The sequence below is a fragment of the Cydia fagiglandana genome, chromosome 19 (assembly GCF_963556715.1).
Source record: "Cydia fagiglandana chromosome 19, ilCydFagi1.1, whole genome shotgun sequence".
NCBI classification, from domain to species: Eukaryota; Metazoa; Arthropoda; class Insecta; order Lepidoptera; family Tortricidae; genus Cydia; species Cydia fagiglandana.
Genome location: NC_085950.1, coordinates 8,576,130 through 8,590,004, shown reverse-complemented (window position 1 = coordinate 8,590,004; position 13,875 = coordinate 8,576,130). Strand labels below are relative to the sequence as shown.

Genomic DNA, 13,875 nt, shown 5'->3' with positions numbered 1-13,875 from the left:
TCTTAGGTACTCTATCTAACGTAAAAGTGACATTGGTTGCCCGAATTGCGCTGCAAAAGAGAACTAGTTGATATCTAAACTATAACGTAGCTAGAATGGATCTAGTACGTGTCGTCTCTTGTGAATATCTTGAAGTTCGAATACGGCAGAGATGTCATATAGGTAGCGGAGGAAAAGCCCTCCAGCAGCCTTACCACGAGTTTGACACTGGCATATTCGCTAGCGCATCCGCAACTTACTTTTTATGCATCTTGCTCGTACTGGCATATTAGTGCGAGCGATATGCATAGAAAGTAAGTTACAGTGTTGCCAACTTGGCATAAATGATCGCTTTGGCACCAAAATTTTCCATTTAGCATCTGGCATATTTTTTAGCATAATTTACTCTAAGCCAAGTTTGCAGCAACAATATGCGCCATCGCCTTATGTGGTTCGTATTTTCATATGAATTTTGACTTTTGTGGACGGATGGACGTCAACGGACTATATAAAGTTGGTCAAGCAGATCTTGTCAGTAGAAAAAAGCGGTAAATTTGAAAAATGTATGTGTTTTAAGTGTCTAATTTCAATTGTTATTTTAGCATGTTTTTAGCATAGGTGTTTCATAAATCTTTGGCATAATTTTGGCATAATCTAGACATTAGTCTAGCATTTTTTCAAAATCCGAGTTGGCAACACTGGTAAGTTACGCAGACGTAGACGTTAGCGAATATGTCAGCGTCAAACTCGTGGTAAAGCTACTATGGTGGAGGCAGGATTCGAGAGAACCGGCTTCTTTAGCTTACTCTAATAGATCTAGACTAATGCCCTGAAACTCTGACCTACTGGTTAATAATTGATAGGTAGGAACCTATACATATATATACCTACATGTAGTAGTGTGACTACTTCAAATACAAAGATAATAAAGTTTTTCATTTCATTTCATTTAAAATACCCAAATCAAAATCTACTCGTATACAGGGTGTCCCAGAAATCGACGTCAAGCCGTAAACGGACGATAGACCAAGTCATAACAGTTATCATAAAAATAAAAAAATAAAATCCAACTCATGTTTTTTAAAAATTATGGTCACTTTAAATATTTACTAAAAAATCCACACCCTGTAATGGTTCTTTAACTCTTGTTACTACAAATTCCATAATTTATTCTAATTTTTTTATTATTGTGTAATCTTGAATAATTACAGGGTGTGGATTTTTTTGTGAATTTTTAAAGTGACCATAATTTTTAAAGAACATGAGTTGGATTTTTTTTTGTATTTTTATGATAACTGTTATGACTTGGTCTATCATCCGTTTACGGCTTGACGTCGAATTCTGGGACACCCTGTATATAAATGCAAGTGTCCTGACTGACTGACTGACTGATTCATCAACGCAGAGCCGAAACTACAAAAGATAGAAAGTTGAAATTTGCACATTAGATTACATTTATAAAGTGTACAAGATATAAGAAGCGATTTTGAGAAATTCAACCCCTAAGGGGGTTAAAAAGGAGATGAAAGTTTGTAATGGGTTCAAGTTTTATTTTAAGCTAGGAATTAGAAACTTCGTAAAAAGATATATTATTAAAATACAAGAAAACTAATTTCAGCGTTTTTGAAAATTCATCCCCTAAGGTGGTGAAAAAGGGTTTGTATGGATATCAAAAAATCTTTCGAACGCGGGACTTGGATCTTTGTATTTGGAGATATTATTAAAAGACAGGAAAAGTAATTTCAGCGTTTTGTAAAATTCGTCCCCTAACAGGGTTAAAAAGGGGTAGAAAGTTTGAATCCACTACAAATGCTTTGAAACATCTTAGAAAGACGTAATAGCTGATTACAAGAAAAAAGTCATTGCAACGCTTTTGTAAATTCAACCCTTAAGGGGGTTAAAAAGGGGATGAAAGTTCGTCTTGGGGTGCAAATTTTATTTTAAGCTAGGAACTTGAAACTTTGCAAAAATGTATTAAATTACAATACAAGAAAACTAATTTCAGCATTTTTGAAAATTTATCCCCTAAGGTGGTGAAAAAGGGGTTGAAAGTTTGTATGGATATCAACATTTTTTCGTACGCGGGACTTGAGTCTTTGTATTTGGAGATATTATTAAAAGACAGGAAAAGTAATTTTAGCGTTTTGTAAAATTCATCCCCTAACAGGGTTAAAAGGGGTTGAAAGTTTGAATTCATTACAAATGCTTTGAAACTTCTTAGAAAGGCGTAATAGCTGATTACAAAAGAAGTAATTGCAACGTTTTTGGAAATTGAACCCCTAAGGGGGTTAAAAAGGGGATAAAAGTTCGTCTTGGGGTGCAAATTTTATTTTAAGCTAGGAACTTGAAACTTTGCAAAAAGGTATTATATTAAATTACAAAAGCTAGCGGTCTCATGGGAGACGATGGGCATTGAAGTCGGCGGCAAGAGGTTAACAAACCTGCGCTTTGCTGACGACATAGTCCTCTTCTCCCATACGTCCTCACATCTGCAACAAATGCTACGAGACCTCAGGACGGCGAGCCTTGAGGTTGGACTTACAATTAATAGAGCGAAAACTCAGTTGATGACCAATCAAGCTAAACATAGCATTGTGGTGGATGGACAGGATATACAATATGTCGACGAGTACGTTTACTTGGGCCAGATAGCATCCTTCGAGAACAGGCGGTCTATCGAAATCGATAGACGTATCGAGAAGGCCTAGAAGAGCTTCTGGTCTATGAAAGCGCTAATGAAGGGCGACCTTCCCTTGTGTCTCAAGCGCAAACTCCTTGACATGTGCATCCTGCCCATTCTAACCTACGGTGCACAAACTTGGTCATTAACTGAGGCTCTAAAATCTAAACTCAAGGTTTGCCAGCGTGCGATGGAGCATAGTATATTAGGTGTTCGCAGAACTGATTGGATCAGAAACACGGAACTACGCTCCAGAACTAGAGTTGTAGATGTAGGCGTCAAGACCGCTAAGCTTAAGTGGGACTGGGCCGGACATGTCTGCCGCATGCGCCCAGAAAGGTGGGCCAAAATGGTTACTGAGTGGGACCCACGGAATACAGTAGACGGTGCAGGCCGGAGTTTAGGCAGACCGAAAAGGAGATGGCGGGACGACTTGGACACATTCTACCCCAAATGGTGGGAAAATGCCGATGACAGGGTCGAGTGGAAAAAACGAGGGGAGGCCTTTGCCCTGCAGTGGGACACCAAGTAGGCTAGAAAAAAAAAAAAATAATTACAAGAAAACTAATTTCAGTGTTTTTGAAAATTCATCCCCTAACGTGGTGAAAAAGGAGTTGAAAGTTTGTATGAAATACCATTTTTTTTTTCAAGCTTTCAAGCTAGGAACTTCAAACTTGGTAAAAGGGCATTAGCATTATATTAATAGTTTATATTATAAAGTTTGCATCGATGAAAATTATAGGTACTCGAGATGTAAAAGTTTCAAGATAAGAGTCCACGCGGACGAAGTCGCGGGCAACAGCTAGTATTTTATAAAATTAGGTATTTGATTTGTTCCCAAAGTTAATTTACTTTTTGTTTGTGCCAGAAATATACTTGTATCTAGAGAATATCGTACGTACGAGTATGTACAGTCACCTGCAATAATATGTTAAACACAACGAACTCCGCAAAAATATCTAACACGATCATATTTGTAGAGCCATAAGAGCGTGTCACATATTTTTGCGGCCTTCGAAGAGTAACATATTATTGCAAGTGACTGTACACAAACTTACCTAATGACCCACTTTAATAGTCTTGCGAGCGTCTTGCAGAGCACTGAGCTGCATTTCATCAATTATTAATACTCAAACACAGCCAAGTTGCCTTGAATACGATATGAAACGCAAATAGTACCGATTAGGGGAAATGCTCTTGAAGATGTATGTATGTATGTATGTCACTTTATTGCACATAAACAGGTTTACATAAAATAGACAAAAACAAAACAAATATAAAAATGTTATGTACAAGATGTATTCTGATTTGAAAATTATGATAATAATATGACATCTCGGTGCGTCTCACTGGTAACCGACTCGCCACGACATTACGCGCCATAGTCTACTGTTAATTTTATAATTTTACACAACACACGGAAAATAATGAATGGGAATTTTAACACGCTTTTATTAGGTCGACCTGTATGTAACTATGTACCTAATGGAATTTTAGGTAACTAATTTAACCATCTTCCAAGGATCGTAGCGCCATGAAAATTGGTAGATGTATGTAGTTCTGATGACAATACAATAATATGGTACTGTCGAACTGATCTGATGATGGAGCCGGAAGATATGAACTTCATGATGGAACGTCGTATCATAACTGTGTTTGGATTTGTTAGAAAAGTCTTGTAATGAACTTTGACCACGATTAGGTTTAAAGGTCTGATGATGAAGCCGGAAGATAGGCACTGGCATTCCATGATGGAATATCGTATCATAGTCGTGTTTGCACTTGTGAGAAAGGTCACGTAATGGACTTTGAACACGATCAGGTTAAAAGCGTGTTTTTCTAGTGTTAATTTTTAAGCTAAATTATTCGTTTATACTGAATAGGAATATTTATAAATCCATAGTTTAACAAGTTCAGATGGTTGGATGGCGTATACCAGGACATCAGGATCTTAGGAGTGAAAAGTTGGAGAAGGAAGGCCACAAACAGATCGGACTGTAATGCCTCAGATGATGATGATAGTTTAACAAGAAATTGACTTCATAATCAATATCTAGATCATTTTCAAAATTAACTACTAAATAAGTAGGTATTGTGTATCCGTGGATAGCTATGTTATATTATAAAACAATGCAGTTAATACTTATTACACGTGTATCATAATAGAAAAATATTCAACCTTGAAGACAAATTATTGTTCAATAATATTAATAATACTATTAAAAATAAAAGAATATTATTATTTACACATGTAGATGGTAAAAACAAGCAAGCATTTTTCAAATGCCACACGATTAACGAGTTCTTCAAGCTATTTCAAACTAGGTACTTATGTATTTGAAAAATACCAAAGCTCAATTAAAAAAAAAACCTCAAGGATCTTATCATGAGAACTTGATTCTAAAATGGTACCACGGCCCGATTCGAACTTTAAGATAACTAAATTAATAGATCTAGAAACGATATGGATTAGATGTGTCAGTGTCAAATGAGACGACGTTTCTTCAAACAAAAACGTCACTTATCTATCGTCGATCTATCAATTGACTATCACGCGTATTCGGGAAACGAGATAATCACAAGATCTAGAGACGATATAGAGATCAACTAGATTTACATTAGATATCGACTAGATGTGACTTGGATATCTAAGTCATCTTCTTCTTCTCCTTGTCCTTTTCCCATTATTTGGGGTCGGCTCTCCTAGTTATATTTCGCCAGGCTTCACGGTCCTGGGTCGTCTCAGGTGTGATTTGGGCTTCTTCCATATCCCTCTTCACTGTTGCCAGCCATGTCAGTCGGGGTCTTCCTCGTCGTGATTGCGCGGGGAACATATCTAGCACCTTACGTGTCATGTGTTCGGATTCTCGGCGCATGACATGTCCAAACCATCGGAGTCGCCCGTCGGTTAATTTTTCGGGCAAAGGTCTGACTTTAAAACTACCACGGACGTAGGTGTTACGGATGTGGTCAAGTAAGGTGACACCTCCGGCCCAGCGGAGCATTTTCATCTCGGTGGCGTGAAGCTTATCCTCTAGCTGTTTTTTGAGGGGCCAGCACTCGGCGCCGTACACCATGGCTGGACGGACTGCTGCTTTATATACTTTTCCTTTAATGGTTACCGGCATTCTCTTGTCACTCTTGGATATCTAAGTCATAACTTGTCGAAATCGTTCAAGAGGACCTCCAGAATCGCGGAAACGTCAAATTTGACATATCTATCTTACAAATATCTTTAAATTATCCATATCGTAAGTTGTTGAGGTCTAGTAGAGATCTAATTCATTTTCCGAATCGAGCCGTATGAATCATGCGGTCAGTCTAAAGGCGCGCGCTATGAATCGAATTCCAAGCGATACTTATTGAACTTTTAAATCTAAGGATAGATTTTACCTCCTTCTGGGTGTTCTACCGCTCGCGATAGCGACTGCTTTCTAGCGCTGCGAGTTTCGCTGGTGTGCTCTCAGGGGACTGTTGTATCCTTAGTAACATTTAGTAACTGGAAACGCCTTTTTGTGGGGGAGGGGCACGTCAAATGCATGGCTATTTATACTTGATTTGTACAAATAACAATGTCAGATAAACGTCAGTCCATACAAAAGTTTGCACAACTGTGCAAGGTTTTCGGCAGAGGGGTATATATGCTCTTAAAGGCGACTCCGGTTTATTAAATGCTCTAAGGTTTTCATGTTTTAATGTTTATTTGGGCACAAACGGTACATGTTTCTTATAACTAATGTAATGTTGGTTGTAGCCAATCTTTGCAGTGAATGTGACTTCTCACTTCTCCGACGTAGATGTGATGGCCATAGGTGGCCTGGCATTTAGCTCGTCACGCTCAGCGTCATTCTGTGCGTCGTCTAGTTTGCGTCTGCATAATATGTCTCCACCGTGGACGGTCACCAGCTATAGTCTCCCAATTTTGTATTTTGTACAATGGGCTGTGCTCTAAATAATTTGTAATTTATGAAAAACTTGGGCAAGAAATTGGTTAGTTCCTTTGGAACTTTTAAATGTTTTTTTTTTCTATCTATTCCTCTATAATTTTATTTATTTAGCCTTGAAGACAAGCCTTTCCATAACGACACGTACACGTGTTCATATTTATGTACCTAATATACGATAAATATTTAAAATTCATACAAACGCAAATATCAAAGTGAAAAATGCAAGTAGATTTGTGAAATTTTCCAATCATGAGGCAAGGCGATAAAAAAACTTTCCAGGATTCTGTGATAATTTTAATGCAGAATGTAACATTCCTTTATTTTTCTGTCAAATACATTTCTACGTATTTGTATTGAAGCAAGGTCTATAATAGCGTGATTTTCTCCCTGGCTGTTTTCGTACAATCGAGTTTTCGCATGTATATAAACTCGTCCAAATCCCCAACGACACCACAACCTAACTCGCCTTTATCGCAGAATAAGTACCTATTTTTTCGCACCTACGTGAAGTACTTTAAAAATGAACGCCATAATATTTACTATTTTACTACTGACCGTCTTTGCTGCGGTCTCTAGTGTTCCGACCGTTGAAGATACCCATCTGACTGATATCCCAACAGACTTGAAGCTGTCTGAATCCGTGGATAACGATTTCATTCGGTGCCTTTGGCGCTCTGTTTTAAAGATGGTAATATGTATTCATAAAAAAGAGACCGAGAAGAAATGTTTAGATCTTCTGGTTGCTGATATTACAAAATGTCTGCATCCTAAGTAGGTAAGTACTCATTTTTTTCATTTCTCATGCTCTTAAGGGCCCCACTGATTAACAGTCCGCCGGACGGTATCGGCCTGTCAGAACAAAATTTTGACAGTTCCGAACAACTGACAGGCCGATACCGTCCTGCGGACTGTTAATCAGTGGGCCCCTTTAATGTGTCACATTGTAGCAGCGGGCTGAAAGTGACACGTTTCTGCATCAGGGCGTTTTACTTTCCAAGCCCTTATTTGGCCTGTTAGCAGTGTTGCAGGTTATGAATTAGATCTGATACATATCTAATCCAGATCTCATTAAAAACCTATTAGGGTCGATACTGGACTGCAATTTGTATGGGAAATGCACGCTGACTGCACGCCAACTGTAACGTCGGCGTGCAGTTACCATACAGGTTGCAGTCGGGTTGCAGATTGCATTACCAACCCTAGTGCTGATTTAGATGGCGCGCTAACTCGCATGCGATTTTAGTTACATTGCGGACTGTGTGTTACGTCCAATTCAACCGACCGATAAAAAACCGCAATGTAATTAAACTCGTATGCGAGTTCTCGCATCGTCTAAATGAGCACTAAAACCAGATATACAGCCGTATTCGAACAGTGAGATACTCGTACTACGTATCTCATTGTTCGAATACGGCTGATACGCACGTGAATCTTGTCAACATTTTCAATACGCCACGCCACTGCTACGCCTCATCGTAGCACGTAGCCGGCGTAGCGCTGATGACTCACTAATCTCACTATAGAGTAGGTAAGGTCCGTCGTAGCAGTTTGAGGCACATGTACAGAATACAAACCAGGCGGCGTAGCACGGTGGCGTTTTTATCCCTTGTCACCATACCTGTCACGTTCTAACAAGTATGTAAGTGCGAAAGGGACGCGCATAGTGATAGTCGATAAAAATGGAACCGTGCTGCGCCCGCAGGGCTCGGAAACCGTTCTCATTTGTCAAACCGGTTTCGTTTATTCGCCTGGGAACGAAAAGGATTTCGTTTCCGTTACCCGTTAGAGAACTGTTCTTTTGAGATAACGGTTTATGCCATATACGTTCTCATTTCGCTCTCGAGGAACGAAATTAATGGGTTAAATTCAAAATATCGAAGCGAGATAGAACGAGTAAGTATTGTTATCTCTTTCACGTATGACAACGAGTTTAACCGAGAGTCTCCGAAAGCCAAGAGTAACCGGTATTATATTGTTCCCCGCGAACCATACAATTCTGTTCCCTCTTCTTACCGGTTAGGAGAGCGAACGTAATTTGTTAGTTCGCGTTCCATCAATTAACCGGTTTTATAATGAACGAAATAATGTAACGGTTTTGGAACGATATTAACAGGTATTTCAATACCGGTTCCGAGCCCTGAAACAAACCTTATTTTAAAAATAAGTACGAGTACAAGATGTAACAAAAATGATGAGAGTCCGTTTAATATAATATATTCGGTCTCGTGTTCCGATTAGAAAAAAATAGAAGAAAAAAAATTGCGGGACAGTAAAATAATAGCTAGGGTATTTGACTGTATTTCAGCTATTTCTCGAAGTCCCGTTTCCAGGATATAAATTCGCTTTATAAACGGTTGGCAATTTTTCCGGCAACTTCGCATAAGTGGAGGCAAGATAAATGGAAACTCCTTTCTTCGAACTAGGGTAGGGTAACCATGGTTCTGGGTTTTTGTGAGACGCCATTAATCTATGACCACTGTTTTGGAAACCTTTATTTTACGCTCTAACTCTTTTCAACTTAAAAATAATTCAGTAACGTATTTTTTGTTTGGTAACCTTTTGGACGCCACTGACTGATATACCTATACCGCCAAAGACCGATTAATCGGTCACAGACCATAAAGCAACACAGACGTACGTGCATATGCTTAAAGTTCAGTTTCAGTTTTGACACTTGGGTGACGTGGCGTCCGAGTGACAGTTTTTGTGTTAGACATGGCGTCGAAAAGGTTACGATGGTTTATAATACTTACCTTTGCTTTATATCAAGTACAGTTTTATTACTCATATAATGTGTAATCTCTGCTGTACCTATTGAGTGTAAAAAAACTAGTAGGAATACAAAAAACAATCTTCTCCTCTTATAAAAGCAACTGGTCACCCTACTAAGCCTGATAAATCTCAGTAAGCGTCGTTTTGTTAAAAACTCCCAACTCTTTGAGGCAATGGGGTTATTTTTCAAAAACTTGGGGCACGTAAGTTTGAATTAATGTTCAAAGTTCTGTGGTATCTCGGCCTGTAGGGAGTCATTAGCAGTTTCCGATTTTCCAAGTTTTTTTTTAAGAGCTAGAATTTAATTTGAGTAAGAAATACAGGACATATAACATTCAGTACAGTCAGCAGCAGAAGTTGATAAGCAGGTCAGGTGTTCAAAATGATCTTGACGTGACTTTATTGTTAAGAGAATAAGAGCGTGTCAAGGTAATTTTGAACACCTCGCCCGCTTAGCAACTTCTGCTGCTGACTGTGCTAAGCAAACAAATGCCAATGATAGAGGACCTTAAAAGCTTTAACATTAACCCTATTCTGCAAAATAGACTTATACTATGAGTAAATTGATCTATTTATTTCGACAAATGTTTTTTTTTTTTTTTTACACGTTTACACCTCTATCACAATTTCATTAATAATGTAATCGAAACAAAATGTAATTATCTTCGAATTATTCTCCTTTGACTTTGATATACAAACAAAAACTTTTGGTATTATTATCTAACATATACCTACTTAAAGTGGCCACTGACTAGCCTTCCAACAGTCCAAATAGCGTGGCTGCAATCCAAAATCGGTCCGTGAATGTCAAATACGTATGATATTTAATATTAGGATGCCGTCCATTTGGATGAATCCATTGTAACGGCATCCATTTGGAAGGCTCGTCAGTGGCCTGCTTTACTTTCACCGTTGGCTCAGCGACCCAAAATGAGACTTGCAGCCCAATTCGAACTTTAAGATACGTCAAATATTACGATATGGATTAAATATGTGTCAAAGTGAAGTTTTTGTTTGAAGAAAGGTCACATTTGACACTGACACATATGAGCGCATTGACCCTATTCACATTATATTTATAGCACATTAGAACATCTCTGTCGCGTCTTTTTCGTATATTTTAAGATACTTTGCCCCAGGTGAGCGTAAATTCTCGACTCAGGGACACAATTTGTCGCCTTACCATTTATTTTTGCGTTCGCCATGTCACGTAACACCTCCATTTTTCCTTCCACAATTTACATTTATACCTGCCTCCCAGTCTCTTTCTTTGTCATACAAAATTCGACCTTACGTTAAATAAGTTAAGGTATTTTTCTCAAGTAAGGTGAACAGAGATTGGGAATATTATACATTTTATTTGCGTTTTTATGTGAAGCGGCGCAAATTGAGACTTTTGGTTGCCGCATTTGTGTTTAACATCTGCATGCTGTAACTAGAGTTGCAACGGATAGTTGTTTGGCCGGATACGGGATATTCGGCGTGACCATCGGCCGAATATTCGGTATCCGGCCGCCGAATATTCGGCCGGCGGAACTATAACCACATTTCGGTTTTTCAGGTGCGCATTCTGCAGGCCTGTTTCCTAGTGAACGTTCGCGCGCACTCATTTCTAGATACGAAATGAGTGCGCGAGAAAGTCACTGGAATGACTAATTGTTTTATAATAATAAACAAGTACGATAATGACCGTAACTGTTTCTTATTCCAATCTTGTTTACTCCGAATTCAAGCAATGTTACTATCCGGTATCCGGTCGCATAGTAGGTCCTTATCCGGTATCCGGCCGGATAGTAAAGTAATGGCCGGATAGGCCGGATACCGGATAGTAACCGAGTATCCGGTGCATCTCTAGCTTTAACACTTTTTGAGCCTTATGCTAGTTTGCCACCGTCATGACAAACTAATATAATGACTCGACTAATGCAAGGAGGTCACCTTATGGTCGCATGCAAATGCGGGAGACCGAGCTTTGCTCGGAAAATATTAGAAACTCAAAAATGCGCGTTTCGGCAGAAATAAGACCTAGCTAGATCGATTTATCGGATTTTTTACAATAAAAATTGGGTAGTCAATATTTACGAAATTAACAATGTTTTTTCTTTTGTTGCAGATGCCGTGAAGACCTAAATCCTACACAAAAACAGGCTACCTTCAATATATCACAAAAATATCTATTTACAAACAAAGTACCTTCACTGACAATAAAACGCCAAACTGTTTTAAAATATAATTATTTTCATATTCCATTTACTAAACTAGATCTTACCATTCCATATTTGAAATAACTTTTTAAAAATGAGCTTTGATTCGCCATCATCTGCCAAAAGGCTTAATTTGGAACGGGCGAATAATTTTATGAGACAATTCAGGGATCCCGATTCTAGGGAGTTGAAGAAACTGTCCGCGAATCAATTCATGGAAGTGTGGAGTCACTACGATCGGGACGGTGAGTTGGAAAACTAACTTTAAGTAGTTTAGTTTAAGGTTTAAAATTGTTTGACAACGTTGATTGAAAATTTGACGACCTTATTAGCCTCTTAAGATGGCGGTTCTTGGACCATTGTGTTCAAACCCCGGTAAGATCTATTAAAATAATATTAGAGTGTGCATAAATATTCTCCTATTCTTGTAATCATTTGACATATTTATTATTGTATTCTCTTTATTCACAGTCAAGGTCATAAATATATATAATATGTAATGTTTCAAAATGATTTTCATTGCACCCACCCTGACATTTTTCTATTTAACCTTCTGGTTGACTGGTAGAAAATGCCATGAGGCGAAAAGTCCGCCAATTGTATACTGATATCAGAATGACATCTAATTGGGGCCTAGTTGAGATGACAATCGTTTGCAGGAAACAAAATGAAAAGCACACATAGACAATAGTCTAAGTATCACTTTTCCATATTAGTGCGATAGAGCCAGATAAAGTTACGTTTCCTTTCTTTGGTAACAATGTAAGCTTAGCTAGGCCCCCTGATGATCTCATTCAGTTATCGTGCATGGCGCTTTTACTTTTCCGTACATGCATTGGCGGTACAGTCACCTGCAATAATATGTTACACAACGAAGGCAGTAAAAATATCTGACACGATCTTATTTGTAGAGCCATAAGAGCGCGTGTCACATATTTTTGCGGCCTTCGAAGAGTAACATAATATATTATTGCAGGTGACTGTACGAGACGCACGACTCAGAACTAACTAGGTACCTGAATAAATTGATTTAAATATCATTCCGTGGCCCATTTCTCTAACGATATTAGTCTAATATTATTAGTGTGTTGTCATGGCAATCCATACGATTTGACAGTCCGAGGACTAATAATTAGTCTAATATCGTTCGAGAAATGGGCACATGATGTCAGGGTACGTTCGAATTGGCCTGCTTGTATGTGCCTATACACAAACTGGTAGCTAGGTATAACTCAGAGTGAGTTAGGACCCGGCTGACACTTGATGTCCTCCGCAGAGCATTTGTGCTGACATTGATGAAGAGCCCTTATATATTATCTGCTGCAAAGTGAAATACAAATAATATTGTAACAGAAATAATAATCTCAGGTACAGATCTGTAAGCATTATTTATACAGTGAGTTATTCATTACCAAAAAGAGGGTTAAGTTCTCGAAATTCCAATGAAAATTGGCTTATTCATAAAAAGGGCATTCCACAAAAAGGTGTCACTTTGTCGGGACGTGACACATATGGCAGCACCTTGTTAAGTTGAATAACCTGCAGAAATCTGTATTAGATATGTACAAACGTTATCAATTATTATACCAAATATCGGCTTATTAGCCTTATTAGAAGTATTAGAAAAAAAATCGTCACGCACCCGAAACATTTCAGGGTGCTTGCGTTTCGTTCACTACGGAGCGTAAACGATTGTCATGTTGGCCCCCTGGAAAACCACAATAATATCGATTGATCTACTGAAACTGGAAACTATGACACATACCTACCGAGTGTGGCCTATAACACGAGCAAATAATTAAAACATAGATTGTACGCCTCAAACAGTGAAACTTTTGTTCAACAACTTTTAAAAATTATGTAGTATTTGGACTTCCTATTTTTCATACAAAATAAATATTATCTTCAATGGACGCCATCGCCATGCCATATCATTAGTGATTGACGTTGCTTGTCATACCTTAAACATAACAAAATTCGCAATACATTGCATCATAGAATAAACTTTAAATTGTATTAAAAATCAAACTACAAGTTATTTTTAAAAGTTGCTGAACAAATGTTGGTCAGTATGAGGAGTACAGCCTACAATTAAATATTTTGCTCGTATTACAGGCCACACCCGGTATATTTTCCGTGGTTGCGGCTTTAGAAAAGATTGTTCACTTTGTTTGACCGATACATTCACCTTGCAAAGAATGGCTAAGGCTTGGTAAACTCGCTCGGTATAGGCAGAGAATAGCAAACACTAAAGTCTAGTGCTTACAGAGCCAACTGAGATGTTTCCAGTGTC

The 13,875-nt window shown here is 38.3% G+C and overlaps 1 protein-coding gene across 1 annotated transcript in view; it reads left to right on the top strand.

Moving 5' to 3' along the window:
• LOC134673760 (calbindin-32) overlaps window positions 1-13,875 on the top strand; it is a 153,392-nt gene that overhangs the window by 49,936 nt on the left and 89,581 nt on the right. The window contains exon 2 of the mRNA XM_063531780.1: window positions 11,492-11,827. Coding sequence (XP_063387850.1) covers window positions 11,677-11,827 — 151 coding nt within the window. The 5' untranslated portion in view covers window positions 11,492-11,676. The remainder of the gene's footprint in view (window positions 1-11,491; window positions 11,828-13,875) is intronic.